A 22,759-nucleotide genomic window follows, 5' to 3' on the forward strand; every position below is an offset into this window, starting at 1 on the left:
GATTACTTAATCTTGAGTTAGAACAGTTAGATGTTAAAACAACTTTTCTACATGGTGATTTGAATGAAGAGTTATATATGGAACAACCAGAAGGTTTTGTATAAAGTCACAGCAAAATATTAGTTTGCAAGCTCAGGAAATCATTGTATGGTCTGAGGTAGTCTCCTAGACAATGGTACAAGAAGTTTGACTCCTTCATGGTGAGCCAGAACTTTATTAGAAGTGAGTATGATCATTGTGTATACTTAAAAAGTTTCAATGGCGTATTCATTATCTTACCTTTGTATGTCGACGATATGCTTATTGCAAGAAAAAGCATGGAAGAGATCAACAGGTTAAAGGCTCAACTCTCTAGGACATTTGATATGAAGGATATTGGAGCAGAAAAACATATCTTGGGCATGGAGATACATAGAGACAGGAAAAATGGTAAGCTTTAGTTATCACAGCAGAAGTATGTGGAGAAAGTACTTGAAAAGTTTTGTATGAACAATGTGATACCTGTTAATGTTCCATTAGCTTCCCATTTTAAGCTTTCTTCGGTTTTGAGTCTTAGAACTTATGAAGAAAAGCAGTATATGTCTCATGTACCATATGCAAAGGTTGTAGGCAACTTAATGTATGCGATGGTATCTACAAGACCTGACATTTCACATGCAGTTGGAGTTGTCAGCAGGTTCATGACAAATCCAGGTGAAGAACATTGGCGAGCAATGAAATGGTGCTTCGATATCTAAGAGGCACAAGTGACCATTGCATCATCTGTAATGGTAGTGAAGGATCAGTTTGCGGATAGGTAGATGTTGATTATGCAGGGGATTTGGACAAAAGAAGATCTACTACAAGCTATGTCTTTACTCTTGCAGGTGGATCAATTAGTTGGATGTCAAAGCTTCAAGAAACAGTTGCATTGTCCACTACCAAAGCAGAATATATAGCTGCTTCAAATGCCAGTAAAGAAGCAATCTGGTTAAAGGGTCTACTTGATGAGATTGGAAGGACGCAGGAGAAAGTGAATGTACTTTGTGACAGTCAAAGTGCTATTCATTTGGCTACAAATCCTGCTTATCATAGCATAATCAAGCACATTGATGTAAGGTATCATTTTTTGAGACATGTGATCGATGGCGGAAAAGTAGCTCTTCAAAAGGACCATACGAGAGAGAATTGTGCAGACATATTCAAAAGCCAATTATAGTAGAGAAGCTGCGATGGTGTTTAGCTTCTCTTGGCTTGCAGAAAAGATGATGAATGGGCATGGGCAGGGGAAGGTTACACAACAAAAAAGAAATGCAACCGACGGGAAACTGAATACAACCACACAAGTAATAACTCAGGATTTACGTGGTAAAACTCTGACAGAGTGTCAAGGAAACATCCACGGGCAAGGGATTGGAATCTCTTTTCAATGAATAAATGATTCTCCTTACAATAGTTCAAGAATTCATCAGTTTTATATGAGCCTCCTTAGTTACATAACCGATGTTTCTGTATAAAACTAACTTGTTAATAACTAATACATTTTACCCAAATTTACATAATTAGTTGTTAATTTCCAACAATCATGAAAAACCAATTGTTTTGATAATACAATTAAAAAATAAGGTGATTTGATATTTGATTGGAACCATCTTTCAATAAGGCCATGACATTCATGATTCCTTTCTTGGTTTAAATCACTTTGAATATCCTCCTTTATTATGCATTCCTCAAATTTTAGTAGTTTCTCTCTATCAACAATGTTGCATAATTCTTTAGTCTCTTCAACAAATTGACAAGACAAATCAAAAGAAACTTGAAGATACTCTCGTGGAAGTGAAGAGATAGACAAGTTTTTGTATGCAGTTAAAATAAACTCTTCCTAAGAGGAAAATATCCTAGCTGTTGCTAGGATTCAAGAGAGTTCTTGGAAGGACATCCTTCAAACTCCTTAATTGTCTGTGAATTACTCCAACTGGTTCATAATTCCTGTCGTGCACACATATTAGTACAAAATTTTGAAAAAATTATTGAAATCTAATATGCAAAAACGATTTTAACATGCTTTTAACCATGCATCTAAAAATGAATGCAACTATAATGAATTGTCTAAACATCAAAATAAACACCTATTTATACCTCCCTGACAACGTCGCCAAAAGGTTGGGTGATTTAATTGTGTGTTAAATCCCTGTCATTTAATTTATCAACCCGGGATTTCGTAAATTGACAAGGTATACCTGTACTATATGTACTAGGTGGTTATTTTTCAGATTAGATTAATCTAATGCAATTGAAACTAAGAAAATAAATAAAACTAAATCCAAACCAAAGAAATTGAAATCACACTTGCATAAGGGAAATCACACCATGCTTGCATAAATGAAAATCACACTTGCATAAAAGAAATCACACTGCGGTTGCAGAATTGAAAATAACACTACACTTGCATAATTGAAATCACACTTGTGGAAAGGAAGTCATACTCACACTTGCATAATTGAAAGCGCAATTGCTGAAATGAAATCACACTCACACTTGCATAATTGAAAGCACACTTTCTGAAAGAAAATGAAATGACAAAACTATAATATGTTACCAAGATATATAAATATATGCAAGTTGTGGTTGATGGGGGCCCTCCATGCCTCAATATGCACACCAAACAACTATCACATCTTGGAGATCAAAACAACAACTTATATTTCATAAAGATGGAGAAAAGCTCCAAAAATATTACAAGATGGATGAATACATAGATAGGATATATATTAGATACATGGGATCTTTTAAATGATGCACCCCTATTTATACAAAAGCTAGGGATAATTGATCAATAAATACATATTCCTCAAATATTCCTAAATCTGCATTTGTCACAACCTGAAATCTTCCTAAATCTGCATTTGTCGCAACCAACATTAAACATATATATAGTCAATTTTTACATATAAACATTTTGAACATTTCCATCTGGTTGGATTTACAGGTATAATATTTTTTTTAGCAGTTATTGTAGTTCCACATGCCATAATCCTTAAAATTAATTTCTCTGCAATTATCACTTATGTTGTAATACTTCAAATAATTTCTCTGCAAATTTCAGCTTATATATTTTAACTTTACAAAAAATTGAACAAGACTATAGGAGAGAAACTAAAAATTTAGTTAAATAATCTTAACCACGTTAAGAGAAGCCAACCAAAGGTAAAACTCAATTGTAACCATGTTAAAGAGAAGTCAGTAAAAGATGAGACTCAATTTTGTTGGAGAATCTAATTCCAAAAACCTGTTAGGTGTCAAAATCGTCCCTCCAAGTGTCATAGTTCAGTTTCACTTAATCCAGTTTAAGTCAAGTTTCACTTGAATAATTTATTAGTGATGTTTCCAACATAATCTTATTTAAGTGATTTGTAATACTGAGAAGAGCAAGTTCTCTGCTCCATTGTTTTGTTCCCTTCAATTTGTGTCATTATATTAGAGCTTAGTCGGCATGAGACTCCTTCAATGCAACAAAAGAGAATATAGGCTAGTTTAGACTCGCTGAGAGAGAGACAATGTGAGCGAAGTGAGAGCAGCTAAGAGAAGAGGAGAGCCTGCATAGACTTCTTGAGAGAGAAGTAGGAGTTTGAAGAAAGTTGAAGAAGCCTCATGCCAATAAGCAGCAGAGAGAGAGCCAGCGCTGAAGAAAAAGGCCGAGAATTTAAAAAAAATGAACTGCATCCACAGTAACGCAACAGAGAAGTGAATCCACCCACTTTAAGCTGTTAAAAAAAAGGCGTTAAGCATTACTAACGCAATTGAAAAGTTTCAAGAGTCACGTTAGTTTCAAAAACTTACACCGTTCTCCATCGCACGCGGCCATAGAGCCTCGAAAAGAGTGTTAGCCAAATTTCGTTCCATCACGTTGAGGTCAAGTGAAATGGGCACGATTTAGTTTGATATTCCAACGGGAATGGTCAAAGGTTTGAGTTGTCTTATATAACAAAAGTGAACAAAAGTGCATTGTATTAGTTTGAAAAACGACTTACGTTATTAGTCCCTGCCTGGACTATAGCGATCGATTGATCGTTGACTCTGCATTAATTCATCTTTCGACCGATTTTTTTTCCGCCTAAACATATTTTAACCAAAGTTTAATGCTGACAATGTGATTCACTGAAATTTTAACCAAAGTTTTCCTTTGAAAAATATTGTACCTCTTATTGCGGCCTTCACGTGGCCCGAGACAAAAATATTGTGGTAACTTTGTTTTATACAAAGTTTTCTGGCACCCTGCAGCAGTGATTTTTTCGTGCCTTCATTTTGCAAGAAGCAATACCATTTTATCCAAAGTTTTATCATTTTATATACTGTTGCCAATTTCTTTACATCAAAGTTTTTGCAATTTATTTATATCGCAGCGTTTGAAATCTTTTATGCAAATTTTTTAAGTCTCCACTGGCTGCATGCCGGCCACCTGCATGTTCTTCGGGCCACTTGTCACCTCCTATATCTCCTGTCCTGTATTCGTTCCACGCAATAAACAATACATGCTCATTCCTCTTGCCCCTCCATGCTCATGTTAGCCCATTGTTCTCTGCAATAGTTGAGCCAGTCGTTGCCTGTTAATAACATCGTTAAACTTTGAATTTGAATCACGCAACATGCAAGTGCTGAAATGATCGAGTTTTTCATTAATTTTTGTTGTATGGCAGAGCAAGAGGAATCCCAAGCTATTCTGGATTTCTGCTGCTGCTCCCTTGACATCAGTGATTATAGCTACTGTATTCGTCTTCGCCACTAAGGCTGATAAACATGGCATTAGCATTGTAAGAATACATTATTCTCTGATCTCCATGATGACAAGTGGCTTTCTTCACAGCCATTGCCTCACCCCACCCACAGATTTCATCTTCTCTGTGCACATTTTATCTTTGTGACCATTGGACTCTGGAATTTGGTAACTCACACTTACTATTTTGTTTCCTGCAGATTGGTCACTTGAAAAAAGGGCTGAATCCACCTTCCCTTAACATGCTGCGTTTTAATGGCAGTTACTTAGGATTGGCAATAAAAACCGGGCTTGTCACCGGACTCATCTCACTCACGGTATTTATCATTAGCACTTTCTGTTTTGGTAAATACAGAGAATCATTTCAATCAATTCCATGCTTGTTGAATCATCCTAACGAGAATAGTTGTGATAATAATGTAACAGGAAGGTATAGCAGTGGGAAGAACATTTGCTTCAATCAAAGATTATCAGGTTGATGGAAACAAGGAGATGATGGCCATTGGATTGATGAACATGGCAGGCTCTTGCACTTCCAGCTATGTTACAACCGGTTACACACTCAATTCTTTCTATATACTATATTGATTTTAGTGGATTTTAATCATCATCAAATATATATTACAGGGTAGTTTTCTCGATCAAGCTCAATTCAATTATTTCAATTAATATTTGACTATCTTTAAATTCAATACACCATATTAATTTTAGTGGACTGTAATCATCATCATCATAGAATATATGTTGCAAAATCATTTTTTAGATCAATTATTTCAACTAATCTTTTACTATCTTTAAGTTATTACTCTTCGTGGGACTTTAATCATCATCATGGAATATATGTTGCAGGGTCATAGAATATATGTTGCAAGTCATTTTCTAGATCAATTATTTCAACTAATCTTTTACTATCTTTAAGTTATTAATATTAGTGGGACTTTAATCATCATCATGAAATATATGTTGCAGGGTCATTTTCTCGATCAACAGTAAATTACAATGCTGGCTGCAAGAGTGCAGTATCAAATATAGTGATGGCTTTAACAGTCATGGTTACCCTTCTGCTTCTAACGCCTTTGTTCTACAACACGCCTGGAGTTGTATTGGCATCCATAATAATTGCTGCAGTTCTGGGTTTAATCGACTTCCCTGCAGCTTATTTCATATGGAAAGTTGATAAGATGGACTTCCTCGCATGTGTGGGTGCTTTCATGGGAGTCATCTTCATCTCTGTGCAGATGGGTCTTCTTATTGCGGTAAACATAACATAACGGACTTTTATTTCAGGCAATTCATGAAATTTTAAATTGTTTCTCTTCTTAATATTTTTAGTTTCATTCATTTTTTCAGGTCGGCATCTCTGTATTCAAAATACTTCTGCATGTGACGAGGCCTCACACTTCCCTTCAGGGCAGAATTCCTGGAACCAATTATAACAGAAACATAGAACAATACAGTGAAGCCACCAGAATCCCTGCATTTCTCATTCTTCGAATCGATGCCCCCATTTACTTCGCCAACTCGACCTACTTAAAAGAAAGGTTGGTCTGAGTTGATTTATAGTTTCCCAAGAGTCAGCATTAATGGTACCAGTCTTGAGAACAGTAAACCTGCATTGATTACACTGAGTTTGACAGCGCCTGAGGGTGTAAATTCTGTGCAGGATAATGAGGTGGGTAAGTGAAGAGGAGGACAGAATCGAGAGTGAAAATGAAGATACTCTGCAGTATGTCATATTGGACATGACTGGTAAGACAGTCATGCATTAATCCACCCTCGCCTTTCATGGTTATTCTGACTACAAATTTCAGTTCTAATGGAGGCAGATATATGGTACATAATCCAACATGTTCTGTTGTTGTTTGCAGCTGTGACAACTATTGACACAACAGGGGTCAATATTGTTGTGGAGGTCAAGAAAACATTGGAGAAGAGAGGATTCCAGGTAGGCAGTTTTTCTGTGAATATGTCCATTTTAAATTTTAAATCGTTTGTCAAACATTTACATTACTATATATTCAAAAGTAAAGACCGATGTTTATTAAAGTAAAACATCTATGGTTAATATATTTAAAATTAAAAATATTCTTTAAGAAAGTAATTTTAAATACGGAAAAATAACTTAAATAAATTGAACATGGTTCCCAAAATTGGAAATTATCGTTTCGAAAGTAATCTTTCGTACGGAACGATAATTTTAAAAATAAATAGCTTTAATAATGATTTCCCAAATTCAAAATTTATATTTTCAATACGGAACAACAATTTTTAAATATATAAATTCAAAGATGCCTTCATATACAATTTTTTAAATATATAAATTGAAAGATGCCTTCACATGGTTTTGTAAAAAGTGAAACAGATTTAATTTGGGTTTTTATAAATTAAATCTTATTAATGTTATCCAATTTGGTTATGTGGGCGATTAACAGTATCTATTCCCTATATATATATATTTGATTTTTCCTTTTTCTCGGTTTAGTTATGTGGGTGATTAACAGCTTGCATTCCCCGCATTCTCAACTCGGCATATCTTTGTTTCGTATGCAATGTGCCTTGTGGGTGTCCTTGTTATTCCAATTTTATTTCAGGGGTTTTTAAGTGTTTTTAATTTTTAAATCTGTAGTGTAGCTGCACTTTTTTAATTTAGGATTTGATTTACAGAGATGTCGCATCTGGGTCTTGTTGGGTTTTGAATCCTAAGTATTCCTTAAAAATGCAACAACGATTGAATTTTCTTTAATGAAGTTTAATTTACAGAAAAGATTCACCTGAAAAGACAACTCTTTATAAATTCTAGTGCTCAGACAAGAAGGTTTGACATTCAGATTTCTAAATATTTTTATAAATTATACAAATTATGCAGCTCATCAAGTAAATTTCCCAGCAAAAAGTTTTAGAATTTTTTAATATTTGTTGTAAAATGCAGGTCAGGCACCAAGTCTAATGCAGGGCATGAATAAAACTTGAAAGTCTAAAAGAGGATCACTCCGATTTTTAATTTTTTCCTTCTTTTTAAAATGTCGCTAGTGAAGACGTATTCAGACTTCCAAATTTTTCTTTATAATGCAACTCCTGAATTAAACTTAAATTCACTTTCAACAAGCATTTATATTTTATTTCTTTATATTTCTCTAAGGCAATAACATTTAATAAAATTCGAATTTACATAAGAAAAAGCAATTGGATATCTATATGGATTTTGACGAAAGATTTACATGACGATGGGGATGGGGTTTGAACTTGTTATTGAAGAAGAGCAAAGGTGCCACGGGACGAGCTATTGCAGTCAACGTGGCACCTACCAAGTACTCCACGATGGCAACAACACCGAATGTTGTTTTTTTGCAATGCACGATGGCAACAAGGTCAAATTTACGTGGTAAGTGCGGATGAGGGCGTATATTAAGGTCAGTTCATCACTTGTCTACTGCTTCTACTGGTTTGGTGGGTCGGGCACTAATTCAAGGTAGAGGTATTGGCTCTTGGGGGACGCTTCCTGGCTCACTGGGAGACTCCAAAATAGTTATAGATTGGGCTCTGAGCCACAAATTCATTATAATGCCTTGCCTACAACATTGGTTGCAGAATGCTCAAAATCTGATGGCCTCTTTCTCCAACATCACCTTCGAACATGTTTTTTGGGAGCAGAATCTGTGTGCTAGTGCTCTCTCCAAACATGATTCGATCCACTTTGACTCTCAGGTGGATGGCTCTGTCCGTGGATCTGGGACTTTCCTCTTCTAGCTTTAGGTTTTTTTTTCTTTACTTGCTCTATTTTTCCTCTGATTTTTGGGTTTCTGACGCGGGCCTCTAGATCATGTGGAGGCTTATCGTAGTTCCTTTTTGTTTTGGTAGTTTTAGTTTTTCCTTGTCCCTAATTGGATAGTGGATCAATTTTAGATTGCATGGGGTAATTTTTAGTTCTTCTAGCCCATTGTGGATCTGTGCCTATGTGCAACATTTGTTATGATGTATTTTTGGCGATTTCTGGAAGGTATGTTCCGGATTATTGCTCTTTCTTTTTGGTTTTCACTGGGCTATGGGGATAATGCGATCTATATATGTAAACTTTGTTTTTCAATGAAAGCAGTTTGTTTTTTTCCTGTAAAATTGAGAAGGAAGTCAAATTTACAAGGAGGCAATTGCCATGAAAATCCCATGCCCTCCTAATGGTAATGGAAATGTTGAAGCAAGAACGGATATGTTGATGTTAAAACTGTAGAAAGGGTTAATGTCAAAATGGAAGGGATGGGTTTCTTCTATAATTGATTTGTCTTCCTATTTCGAACTTGTCTATGTATGCAAGCGTTGATGTCCAAATTGTTAGGACGATACTTTCGGTCAACGAGCCCATTTTGATATTAAACTTAGTGGGCGGAGGATCAGGACCACGGACAAATAAATGCAATATATTTATCGCAAGTCTTCGTACTGTACTATTTATATTAAAATAAAGTTTATATTTTTGACAAATTAAAAATCAATAGGATTTCATAACAATTGTGATGTAAAAATCATGATTTCATATTTTTAAAAATAAACAGAAATTCGAATGTTTTTTAAAAATGATTTAACTTTAAATTTTTATGTAAAAGGAGTTGATTAAATTATTTATTAATATAAAGGCTATAATAGATAAATTAAATATATATTAAATAAAAGTTTTGGACAATTTGGATTTATTAATTTTTAAAGTTATAAGTAATTTTGATATATAAATCCATAATTAATATTTTAAAGTGATTTATTGGTTTTTACGGTGAGTCTTTTTAGTGTGAATTAATCAACTACTATTTAAGGTAATCTATTAATTTTATATCTTAATAGTCATTTATAGGGATTTAATCTGGCTCACCACCACTGCTTTGCCAACAATAGACAAGACATGTTTATTAAAAAATAAAAAAAAAATATTGTACTCTCACCAATATAATTCGTTTAAAAACAAATCTGAGAAAATAATTTGAAAACAATTTCAACCGACATCTTGTACTCTGACCAATACAATTCGTTTAAAAACAAATCTGCAAAAATAATTTGAAACCAATTTCGACCGACATCTTTTTATTACAAAATAAAAAATTACTCTTATGATTTCAGTATTTAAAAATAATTTCTAAAAAATTCGGCCGTTATGCCATCTACAACGTAGACCTTCTGGCAGGCCCTGACAGGGACTACCGGCTGCATGCAGCACTTGTTTAAAAATGCCCATGTAACATTTCATTGTATTAACTCTTTATATGACACTCATATGAGATTTGTGAGAGGTAATCTCTTAAAAAGGGCTTCGTATCATGTAATTTGGGCTCCAATTGTATTTAAGGGGATCATATGATTTTTAATGGCTTCGATGAAAAGTTAGGCATGTAATTCTTTAAAACGTTTTCGAGGGTATTAGTTTTCATATATATTTTAAAAGGCTTTGTAGTTCTTTTTTCTATAAGAATGCTCTTGTTTTTTACAAGGTATATTAAAAACAAAGGAGATGTGGTAGATAATTCTAGACTAATCTATTTCGTAGAAGTCGAGCAACAGTGAAGCCATCACAAAGACACACCAGAAAACTTGTCTGCAAGTCCATTTTGAGCCGCAGGGAGCCACCATTAAACAAATGGGAAAAGCCAAGAGGCTAAGAAGGTCAAAGTGACAACATGAGATGTTTGAGATCTTTTTAGATTTAGAAGTGAATAGGCAAAAGGATGCATTTGCATTGACATGCATAAAAGAATCTGCGGATGAGAACATTCTTCCCCTGATTTCAGAGGCCAAGACAACCAAGGAGGCTTGGGATATCTTTGAGAAGATTTTTGGTATAAGGGGGAGAATTGAAGTTGAAGGTGAAGGTGAATCTATAGCAACAGATTTACAATGAGATGAAAATTTTGTTGAATCCCACTGTGCATAGTTACAAGTGGATTATGTTTGTGAAGAAGTTGCAGAAGCAAGAGAGAAGGAGCACATAGATTCTCATGAACCCCACTGTGCACAACCACAAGTGGACGAAAATTTGGTGTATCCAACAACAGAGCTTGCGGATGAAGATTTGGTAAAACTAGCAATAGAGTTTGCTGATGAAACTTTGGTAAATCCAACAACAAAGATTGTTGATGAAGATTTGGTAAAAACGACAACAAAGCTTGGTGATGAAATTTTGGTGAAGCCAGCAACAGAGCTTGTTAATGACAATGAAACTAAGCAGTCGATACTATGGTGAATCCAACAAATAATATTGTTGATGTAAAATTTGATGAAGAATTATTGACTAATGATAAATGGTTGCAGGTGATGCAACAAAAACATTATATTGATATGATGCTATTTGGTGAGATAGTGGAAGACAACCTGTTTGCAGCAACACATGTTAGTAGAAAAGTGTAAGAGACAAAGACAGACACAGAGATAGAGGTAGAGACAAGGAAGGAAGCCCACAAAGAGAAAACAAAGACAGAGGAAGAGGCAGAAAATGAAGCACAACAAAAGAAAGATCTCATTACAGAGCATAAAAAATTAGAACCAATCTGGTTCTGTAAATATTTTAACGTATATTTCCAGTGTACGGGTTAATAGAACGATTATGAAGAAGAAGTAAATTTCCTTGAAGCATGGCTTGTAACACCATGGCTTGATGAGGTCTGCATAGAAGCTATAGAAATGAACCTTGAAGACAACATACATGATGAACAAATTAATCAAATTTTTAGGTATTGGAGTCCTAAAGAGATGAAATTGTATTATGGTCTTATGTTGCAGCAGATTAAAGATGAAAAACACACTACATAAGATAATATGTGGAAGAAGCTCACATACAACTTGTTTTTTGAAGAATTCTAGACTTTCTTAGACAATAAAAAATTATGGAAGACCTGCACTAACAATTGAAAAGAATGAAATTTGAATCCTACAACAAGAAGAAAATGTTGAAATAATTAAGAGGCTATAGGATCTGGAAAAAGAGAAGAAGAAAAGTTGAATTCAATTTTTAAATTGTAAACTTAGCTAAGACATAGACCAACATATATTTTAATTGAATTTTTATGTGGTTGTAATTAAGGGGGAGTGTTGAAGATTCTAATTCCAATCACTTGTTAGGTGTCAAAACCGTTACTCCCAGTGTCCTAGTTGAGTTTCACTTAGTCCAGTTTAAGTCAAGTTTCACTCGAATCATTTACTAGTGATGTTTCCAATGTAATCTTATTTAAGTGATTTGTAATACTGAGAAGAGCAAGTCCTCTTCTACATCGTTTTGTTCCATTCACTTTTTGTCATGTTATTAGAGCTTAGCCAGTGTGAGATTCCTTGAGAGCACCGAAAGAGAAAATAGGCTAGTTTAGACTCCCTGAGCAATGTGAACAAAGTGGACTAGTTGAAAGAAAAGGTGAGCCTGCATCAAACTCTTTGAGAGAAGCAGTAAAGAGAGAGCTAGTTCTTAAGAAAAAGGCAGAGATTTTGTTTAAAAAATCGAACTGCATCCACATTAACGCATCAAAGAAGTTAATCCACCCATGTTAAGCTGTTAAAAAAGAGAGCGTTGTGTTACTAACACAATTTTAAAGTTTTAAGAGCCGCATTAGTTTCAAAAACTTACACTATTCTCCATCACACGCGGCCACAGAGCCTCAAAAAGAGCGTTAGCCAAATTTCGTTCTAGCGAGCTGAGTTCAAGTGAAACGGGCACGATTTGGTTTGATATTCCAATGGGAATGGTCAAAGGTTTGATTTGTCTTATATAAAATGCACATGTCACGTTTTAATGAAAAGTGCATTGTGTTAGTTTGAAAAATGACTTACGTTATTTAAAAAGGCCCATGTAATATTTCATTGCATTAACCTTTTTATAACATTCGTATGAGATTTTTTATTTTTTTTTTAATGGGAGGGGTTAGTTCTTAGAAGAAGCTATATGGGGCCCTCTTTTTTTTATACATTATACATATCAGTCTAGCTGATAACCATCAAATCAAGCCGTCACATCTGGAGTACAATCGCAATGGAGCAGGAAATGCTGCAGTGCAACGACACCATGGGGATCGAATGTGGCTGGGGTGCGAAGCAACCGACTGCCCCGACCGCTGCATCATGCACTTGCGTGCTGACATTCGTATGAGATTTGTGAGAGGTAATCTCTTAAAAAGGGCTTCGTGTCATGTAATTTGGGATCCAATTGTATTTAAAGGGCCCATACAATTTTTAATAGTTTCGATGAAAAGACTAGGCATGTAAGTTCTTTAAAAAAAATCGAGGGTATTAACATTCATATATATTTTAAAAGGATTTGTTCGTAGTTCTTTTTTCTTAAGAAAAGAACAATCTAGATTTTTAGAGGGTTTATTAAAAACAAAGGAGATGTTGTAGATAATTCTATACTGATCTATTTTGTAGAAGCCAAGCAACAGAGAAGCCATTGCAAAGACGCACAACAAGAAACCGCTATGTTTGCATGTCCATTTTGAGTCGTAGGGAGCAACCGTTAAACAAATGGGAAAATCCAAGAGGCTAAAAAGGTCAAAGCGACAACAAGAGATGTTTGAGATATTTTTAGATTTGGGAGTGAAGAGGCAAAATGATGCCTTTGCATTGACATGCATAAAAGAATCTATGGATGACAACGTTCTTCCCCTAATTTCAGAAGCCAAGACAACTAAGAAGGCTTGGGATACCCTTGAGAAGATTTTTGGTATAAGGGGGAGCATTGAAGTTTAAGATGAAGGTGAATCTATAGTAGTAGATCTACAACGAGATGAAAATTTTGTTGAATCACACTGTGCTCAGTCACAAGTGGATGTTGTCTATGAAGAAGTCATTGAAGCAAGAAAGGAGGAGCACATAGATGCTCGTGAACCTCACTGTACACAACCATAAGTAGACGAACATTTGGTATATCCAGGAACAAAGCTTGTAGATGAATATTTGATAAAAGTAGCAACAGAGCTTGCTGATGAAAGTTTGGTAAATCCAACAACAGAGCTTGCTGATGAAGATTTTGTAAAACTAGCAACAAAGCTTGCTAATGAAAGTGTCAGGCCAGGGTAACTCCACATTGAACAGAAGAAAACTGAGATAATATTTCATTAAGAGAACTATTGTTTATATACAAGAAGGAGACGGAATAGTTCGTCTTCTTGATGACTGTTCACGTTCCAGTTCACCCATCCGTTGAGGATTAGGTGTCAACATTCCCCCCCTTAATCTGAAGGGATGTTGGTGAGTCCAAGCATCGTTCTGAATCTTTCAAGCTTTTCTCTTCCAAGCGCTTTGGTGAAGATGTCTGCAATTTGCTCGTTTGTGGAACAATGACGGAGATGGATTGTTTTGGCCTCAACATGATGTCGAATCAGATGATATTTAGTATTGATGTGCTTAGTTGCAGAGGTGTTATCAATCATGAGTGGAGTTGATTGTGTTTGTTTTACCTGCAAGTCTTCAAGAATTTTCCTGAGCCACACAATTTCTTTCGTTGCTTCAGCTGCTGCCACGTATTCTACTTCTGTTGTGGAATCTGCTGGTACTGATTGTTTGCGTGATCTCCAGGAGACAGCTCCTGATCCAAGACTCATAGCATATCCTGAAGTAGATACCCCAGTTTCTTTGTCTCCATCGAAGTCTGAATCAGAGTATCCAATCAAGTTGAAGTCGTCCACCTGTGTATACTTGATTCCAAGGTCTTGAGTTCCCTTCAAGTACCTTAGAACTCTTTTTGCAGCAGACCAATGTCCCTCACAAGGCTTTTGCATAAACCTGGAGAGGATTCCAACAGCAAATGAAATGTTTGGTCTGGTAGTAGTGAGGTAGATGAGACTTCCTATAAGCTGTTTATACTTTGTTGCATCCTCAAATTCCTTTCCTTCAATAGATGTGAGCTTCAAGTTTTGTTCCATTGGAGTAGAAAGAGGATTGCACTCTGTCATGCCAAATCTGTTTAACAAATCTCCAATGTATTTCTTTTGAGAAAGAAATATGGATTTTGGATGTTGGGTTACTTCAATGCCAAGATAGTAATGAACATAGCCCAAATCAGTCATTTCAAAACTTTTTCCTAATTCTTTCTTTATGGATGCAATATAGCTTTCATTGTTCCCTGTCATTAAAAGATCATCTACATATACCACAAGATATACAACTGTTTTGCCAACTTTCTTGACAAATAAAGTTGCATCATCAAGATCAAAATGTTTGAAGTTGAGTTTCAGAAGATGCTTAGTTAGTTTTTCATACCAGGCTCGTGGTGCTTGTTTGAGGCCATACAAGGACTTCACAAGTTTGCATACTTTGTTTTCATGTCCTTTCACAGCAAATCCTTCAGGCTGGGACATAAAAACATTCTCTTTTAGATCTCTATTCAAGAATGCAGTTTTTACATCCATTTGATGGACTTTCCAACCGTTCTAAGCAGCTAGTGCAAAGAGTGTTCGGATGGTTGCCCATTTTGCTGTGGGGGCAAAAGTTTCCTCATAATCGACCCCTTCCTTCTGTGCAAAACCTTTTGCCACAAGCCTAGCTTTGTGCTTGTCAAGTGAGCCATCAGCTTTGTACTTGTTCTTGTAGACCGACTTGCAGCCAATTGGTTTGGTTCCAAATGGAGGATCAACCAGCTTTCAAGTGCCATTCTTTATGAGGGCATCATACTCCTTCTGCATCGCTTCTTTCCATTCATCATGAGAAGCAGCTTCTTTGAAGGAAGTTGGTTCAAAATCTGTAGACAAGTTCAATTCACAATCATAAGTAACATCCATATCAATAAGTGAATTAGAGTTATCTACATCACATCCATCTTGTCGGTTTGTATTTCTGGTTCCTATTTTTCCAATTTCATTAGGATGAACACTTTCAAGTGTCTTTGTCAGCCACTTTGGGGGACCTTTCTGAGATGGTCCAGGCTGCTCTGTTGATTGAGTTGGGTCTGAATCAAGATTGAGTCTCCCAATTCTATCAATTACATCACTTAAAGCATCATCCGTTGTTGGAGTGTCATGCAGGGGAGATTGTTCTTCAGAAGAAGATTCCACATGTTGATCTAGAATAGGAATCCCCCCTTCAAGATGTGGAATCTGATTATCAAACTCTTGAAATGATTTCGGTTTTGTGAATCTATCCAAGCAATCAAGTTGCCGCTCAAAAACACTATCAGATTTGGATGATTCAAGAAAAATGACATCTCTAGATAAAACAAACTTTTTATTTACTTCATCATAGAGACGGTATGCTTTAGATGTGTTTGAATACCCCAGGAAGATACACTTACGACTTCTAGCACCAATTTTGTTTCTATGTACCTTTGGTATTAAAGCATAACAGGTGGAACCAAAAATCCTGAGATGTTTTACCGAAGGAACATGTCCATACCACAATTCATAATGAGTCTTGTTTCTTATAGCACTAGATGGACATCTATTCTTTATATATGCAGCACATAGAACAACATCAACCCAAAACATTGTCTTTATATTTTTGAAGAAAAGCATGGATCGTACCATATTCAAGATTGTTCTATTCATTCTTTCTGCTACACCATTCTGTTGGGGATTATAAGGTACAGTTGTTTGATGTTTAATCCCATGTTGGCGAAGATAGTGTTCAAATTCATTTGATGTACATTCTTTTCCATTATCAGTGCGAATAGGCCCAATATGAGATTGTGCATCATTTTCAATCCACTTATGAAAATTCTTGAATGTTTGAAAAGCATCAGATTTGTTCTTCAATAAGTAAACCCAACACATTCTGGTGTAATCATCAATAAATGTCATGATATATGTATTTCCATTTGCAGAAGGAATAGGCATTGGACCACATAAATCTGAATGAATAAGTTCAAGCTTCCTATGTGCTCTTGAATGTAAATCATGAAAAGATTGTTTGCCATGCTTTCCTAGAATGCAAGCATCACATTGCTTATGTTTTCTAGGAATTGTAGGCAAACCAGCAACACCATTTTTCTTCAACAAGCGGAGACTATCATAGTTTAAATGTCCAAATGTAGCATGCCATAATAAACTTGATGGAAGTGTACCTTCTTCATGATGAGAAATATATGAAAAATGTTGTGCATGAGCAGAGGTTCCTTGCAGTTTAAGAAGTCTTTCTTCTTCTATACCCCTCATGACAAGTGATTGGTCAGATGCCTTTCTTACCTCAAGCTTTCCATCAAACATATGAATGGAGTGACCTTGCTGGCGGATGTGGACCAGGGATAGCAAGTGTCTTTTGAGCTGTGGGAGATATAGAACATGATCCAGAAGAAAGTCTGGAAGACCAGGCAGTTTAAGCCTGATTGTGCCAAGCCCTGATGGCTTGATTTTTGATTGATCTGCAAAGTATACTGCTCCATCAACATTATCAGTGAAATCTTCAAAAAAATCTTTCCTATGAGTCATATGACAGGTTGCTCCTGAATCAAGCAACCAGTCATTTTTCGAAGAAGCAAGTGAAGCATTAAACAAATCTTCATTTACTCCAATGTTACATTGTGCCTCAATATAGTGAGCGGATTCAGGTGCTTTACCTTTGTCTATGTCATCAGTTTTACCTTTCTGCTTATTTCTTCTCTGCTCAATTTTTCCCATGGTAGCTTGCATGCAGAAGCTTCATGTGATCCATTTCGTTTGCAGCGAATGCAATGCAGATCTGCCTTTTCTCCTTGAGAATGTCTGCCCCCCTGCCTCTGAAGTATCTTCCTCTTCCTCTTTGTCCACCTCTTCCTCTTGTAGAATCTTGAGCAGGATGCTTTTCTTTATGAGCAAGGCAAACAGTCTCTTTAGAAGATTCAGGGACTGTTTTCTTTCCAAAGGCTTTCTCTCTTTCAGCAAACTTTTTCACAAGAGACTCAAAGGTTATGTCTTTAAGATTTCCATTTGCTTGTAAAGACTCAAGATAATTGGAGTAGGTAGGATAGAGTGCTTTGAGAAAGGCAATAAGAGAGATATCCAGCTCAACCTTAGTGGATTTAATATCATGCATTATAGACTTTATTTCAGATGTAAGAGCAAGGGGATCATTATTTTTCAGTTCAAGAGTGAAGAGTTTAATCATGAGCTGAACAACTTCAAGTGCAGAATGTGAATCATAGAGTTCTTTCAGCTTTTGTAAAGCTTCAAAGGCAGTGGAATAGGATGAAATATGACGACTTACTTCTTCATTTACAGATGCTGCGATCAATGCATAGGCTTTGCTATTCTTGTTTTCCCAAATGGCAAGTTCTTTGTCTGATGTAGGCTGCACTGGGTCTTTTTCTTCTTCTCCGACACACACTCCTTTCCACAACTCATTGTAGATGAGGGTGTGTTTTACCATCCGAGACCATTCAGGATAGTTCTCCTTGCCAGTGAGAACTATCCCTACCATAGAGATGATTGAATGCATTCTGTAAAAAAAATTCTTCTGCTGATAAAAAAATCCTTACGTTACAGCCTTCAAATCCCTCTGATTTTTGCTAAAAGCATCAACATTGAGATGATAACTTTTCAATGCAGCATTATCATTCAAAAGAAATCTGTGTAATAAATTGCGCAATATCAAACACTTTGATTGATATATATAAACACTTTGAAGAACAGCTCAATACTCTGAATGATAAATAAACCCTTTGAAAACTGCACAATACTTTGACTGCTTTGAAAGACTACTTACATAAACTGTGCAATACCAAATCAGCTACCATACCATACATAATCAAACTGTGCAAATCAGCTACCATACCATACATAATCAAACTGCGCAATACCATACATAATTTCAACACACCTATGGAATATGATACACGGTCTTCAAAGCCAAGCAATGATACTCGGCAAATGAACTGTATGGAGATCATATATCAATTCACCAATGCTGCATATATGAACTGATTTGTATAATATACAAATCAACGATTCACATATGGTGAATCTAGCAACAAATTTTGATGATGACAATGAACCTGCCATTGGAGCAGTCGATAGTATGGTGAATCCAACAAATAATATTGTTGATGTAAAATTTGATGAAGAATTGTTGGCTAATGATAAATGGTTGCAGGTGATGCAACAAAAACATCATATTGACATGATGCTATTTGGTTAGATAGTGGAAGACAACTTGTTTGTGGCAACACAGGTTAGTATAGAAGTGGAAGAGACAAAGGAGGCATAGGCAAAGAAGGAAGCCCACAAAGAGAAAACAAAGACAATGGAAGAGGAAGAAAATGAAGCACAACAGGAGAAAGCTTTCATTGCAGAGCAGAAGAAACATAACTAGTCTGATTCTGTAAATATTTTTAATTCTAATGTTGATTTCCAATGTGTAGTAAACCTAATGATTATGAAGAAGAATTAAATTTACTTGAAGCATGGCTTGCAACACGATGTCTTGATGAGGTCTGCATAGAAACTACATAAATGAAACTTGAAGACAGCATACATGATGAACAAATTATTGAAATTTTCTGGTATTGGAGTCCTAAAGAGATGAAATTATATTATGGTCTTATGTTGCAGCAGATTAAAGATGAAAAATGCACTACAGAAGATAATATGTGGCAGTAGCTCACATACAACTTGTTTTTTGAAGAAGTCTAGGACTTGCTTAGACAATCTGGAACTATGGAAGACTTGCACCAACAACTGAAGAAAATGAAATTTGAATTCTACAACAAGAAGAAAATGTTGAAACCATTTAAAGGCTATAGGATATGGAAAAAGAGAAGAAGAAAAGTTGAAGTCAATTTTTAAATTGTAAACTTAGCTGAGACATAAACCAGTGGGTATCTTAATTGAATTTTTATGTGGTTGTAATTAAAGGGGAGTGTTGGAGAATTTAATTCCAACCACCTGTTAGGTGTTAAAACTGTCCCTCCAAGTGTCCTAGTTCAGTTTCACTTAGTCCAGTTTAAGTCGGGTTTCACTCAAGTCATTTATTAGTGATGTTTCCAATGTAATCTTATTTAAGTGATTTGTAATCCTAAGAAGAGAAAGTCTTATGCTCTGTCATTTTGTTCCATCAACTTTTGTCATGGTATCAGAGCCTGCGTGAAACTCTTTGAGAGAGCAACAACGTGAGCGAAGTGAGAGCAGGTGATAGAAAAAGCGAAGCTGCATAAGACTCTTTGAGAGAGTAGTATTAGTTTGAAGAAATTTGAAGAAGCCTCCGGCCAAGAAGTAGCAGAGAGAGCCCATTCTTGAAAAAAAGGCCGAGATTTAAAAAAAAAAGAAATGAATTGCATCTACAGTAACGCATCGGAGAAGTTAATGCCCGAGTTAAGTTGTTCAAAAAATGCGTTAAGCGTTACTAACGCAAATGAAAAGTTTTAAGAGCCGCGTTAGTTTCAAAAACTTACACCGTTCTCCATCACATGAGACAGGCACGATTTGGTATGATATTCCAACGGGAATGGTCAAAGGTTTGAATTGTCTTATATAAAATGCACATGTCAATTTTTAATGAAAAGCGCATTGTATTAGATTGAAAAACGACTTACGTTATTTAAAAAGGCCCGTGTAATATTTCATTGGGTTAGCTTTTTTTTACGACATTCATATGAGATTTCCGAGAGGTAATCTCTTAAAAAGGGCTCTGTATCATGTAATTTGGGTTCAAGTTGTATTTAAAGAGCTCATATGATTTTTAATGGCTTCGATGAAAAGTCTAGGTATGCAATTCCTTAAAAAAAAATCCGAGGGTGTTAGTGTCCATATATATTTTAAAAGGCTCTTTCGTAGTTCTTTTTTCTTTAAGAAAAGAACGATCTAGATTTTTAGAGGTTCTATTAAAAGCAAAGGAGAAGTTGTGGATAATGATAGATTGATCTATTTTGCAGAAGTCGAGCAACAGAGAAGCTATCACAAGGATGCACAATAGGAAACCATGTGTTTGCAAGTTCATTTTGAGCCGCAAAGAGCTATCATTAAACAAATGGGAAAATCCAAGAGGCTAAGAAGGTCAAAGCAACAAGAAGAGATGTTTGAGATATTTTTAGATCTGAAAATGAAGAGGCAAAAGGATACCTTTTCATTGATATGCATAAAAGAATCTGTGGATGAGAACATTCTTCCCCTGATTTCAGAAGCAAAGACAACCAAAGAGGCCTGGGATGCCCTTGAGAATATTTTTGATGTAAGGGGCAGCATTGAAGTTGAATATGAAGGGGAATATATAGTAGAAGATCTACAACGAGATGAAAAATTGTTGAATCCCACTATGATCAGTGACAAGTGTATGATGCCTGTGAAGAAGTTGCAGAAAAAAGAGAGAAGGATCACATAGATGCTCGTGAACCCCACTGTGCACAACCACAAGTGGACAAAAGTTTGGTGTATCCAGCAATAGAGCTTGCGGATGAAGATTTGGTAAAACCAACAATAAAGCTTACTAATGAAAGTTTGGTAAATCCAGCAACAGATCTTGTTGATGAAGATTTGGTAAAGCGACAACAGAGCTTGCTGATGAAAGTTTGGTGAATTTAGCAACAAAGCTCGCTGATGACAATGAAACTTCCATTGGAGCAGTCGATACTATGGTGAATCAAACAAATAATATTGCTGATGTAAAATTTGATGAAGGATTGTTGGTTAATGATAAATGGATGCAGGTGATGAAACAAAACATCATATTGACATGATGTTATTTGGTGAGATAGTGGAAGACAACCTGTTTGCAGCAACACAGGTTAGTACAAAAGTAGAAGAGACAAAGACAAACACATAGATAGAGGCAGAGACAAAGAAAGGAGCCCACAAAGAGAAAACAAACACAGAGCAAGAGGCAGAAAATGAAGCACAACAGAGAAATCTCTCATTGCAAAGCAGAAGAAACATAACCAACCTCGTTCTGTAAATATTTTTAATTCTAACGTTGATTTCTAGTTTGTAGGTCAACATAACCATTATGAAGAAGAATTAATTTTTCTTGAAGCATGTCTTATAACACCATGCCTTGAGGTTTGCTGATCCGGGTTTAAACAGGAACGCAACAAATTACAGAGATAACCATATACACAAAGATGCAGCGGAAATAATACTTCATTTCATTAATGGAAAATACTGAAATATGCTTACAGACAGAAATGGAAATAAACTAGCTAGGGCGATGGTAGCTTATCTCTCAGAAGAGATGTGATGGCTACATGCCTCTGAACTGTGTTACAATGAGGCTCGAAGGCCTATTTATTGTTGAGAAACAATGGAAAAACCCTTAACATTCCAAAACCTAACCCTAGGAGATGAAACGCCAAACTGTGGGCCCCGTTTGGGGGTAAGTTGGTACATCAACTTCCCGGGGTCGTAACTTTGGCATATGATCTTCGTTTGACGCGTACAATAGCTCATTAGAAAGATCTATCCGAGCACTATCATTGTTGGAACGAGCAACACCAGTCCATTCCATGGACTCGTGTTGCCCCCGGATTCCCCAAAAAACGTCGTTTAGGGCCTCAAAACGGCTCCGGAAGTTCAGGACCCGAAAAACTGCTAAAAATAGTAAGTTGTGCTACAATTAAGGAAACTGAAAATGCTGAGAAAGACAATGGTGGGGGTCCAGGTGGACTTGGCAGGTGGCCACCAATATCCACCTGGATCATTCCTCCCCCCTTAGGAAGCAATGGTCCCCATTGCGTTGAGCTCCTCCATGAGATGAGGGAACTTCTGCTGAACTTGTTCCCTGGTGAGCCACTTGCCCTGCTGAAGGAGTTGGCCCGCTTTGACAACTCGATACAGTTGGATATTCTGTTGGCGAGTGTTCTTGATCTGTGTGTCCATGATCCGATCAGTTGCAGCTTGTTCCATGCAATCTGGATTTAATTCTGTGGGTTTGAGCTGTTCTGCAATGTCGGATGTGTCTAGCAATGGTGGAAAGTATGGCCGAAGGCGGTCCACATTGAATACTGGGTGCAGGCCAAGGAATGGGGGAATGCTGAGCTCAAATGCATTGTCTCCCATAGCCTTAGTAATGGTGTAAGGACCATATCGGAGTGGCCTCAATTTCCGATAGGCTCCAGTAAGGCGTTCCTTTTGCAAATGCAACCAGACTTTGTCG

The 22,759-nt window shown here is 36.2% G+C and overlaps 1 protein-coding gene across 1 annotated transcript; it reads left to right on the forward strand.

Moving 5' to 3' along the window:
* Window positions 1-4,648: 4,648 nt before the first annotated feature.
* Window positions 4,649-13,789, forward strand: LOC149234751 (putative sulfate transporter 3.4). The gene is made up of 11 exons (XM_089368371.1): window positions 4,649-4,790; window positions 4,954-5,070; window positions 5,180-5,306; window positions 5,723-6,009; window positions 6,104-6,294; window positions 6,417-6,502; window positions 6,622-6,713; window positions 10,665-10,841; window positions 11,042-11,133; window positions 12,697-12,875; window positions 13,644-13,789. The coding sequence occupies exons 2-11, from the start codon at window positions 4,996-4,998 to the stop codon at window positions 13,787-13,789; spliced, it is 1,452 nt and encodes a 483-aa protein (XP_089224497.1). The 5' UTR covers window positions 4,649-4,790; window positions 4,954-4,995.
* The last annotated feature ends 8,970 nt before the right edge of the window (window positions 13,790-22,759 follow it).

Source organism: Pinus tabuliformis, chromosome 8 (assembly GCF_031772625.1).
Source record: "Pinus tabuliformis cultivar Carrire ecotype Pingquan chromosome 8, CPIR1, whole genome shotgun sequence".
In the NCBI taxonomy this organism is placed as follows: domain Eukaryota; kingdom Viridiplantae; phylum Streptophyta; class Pinopsida; order Pinales; family Pinaceae; genus Pinus; species Pinus tabuliformis.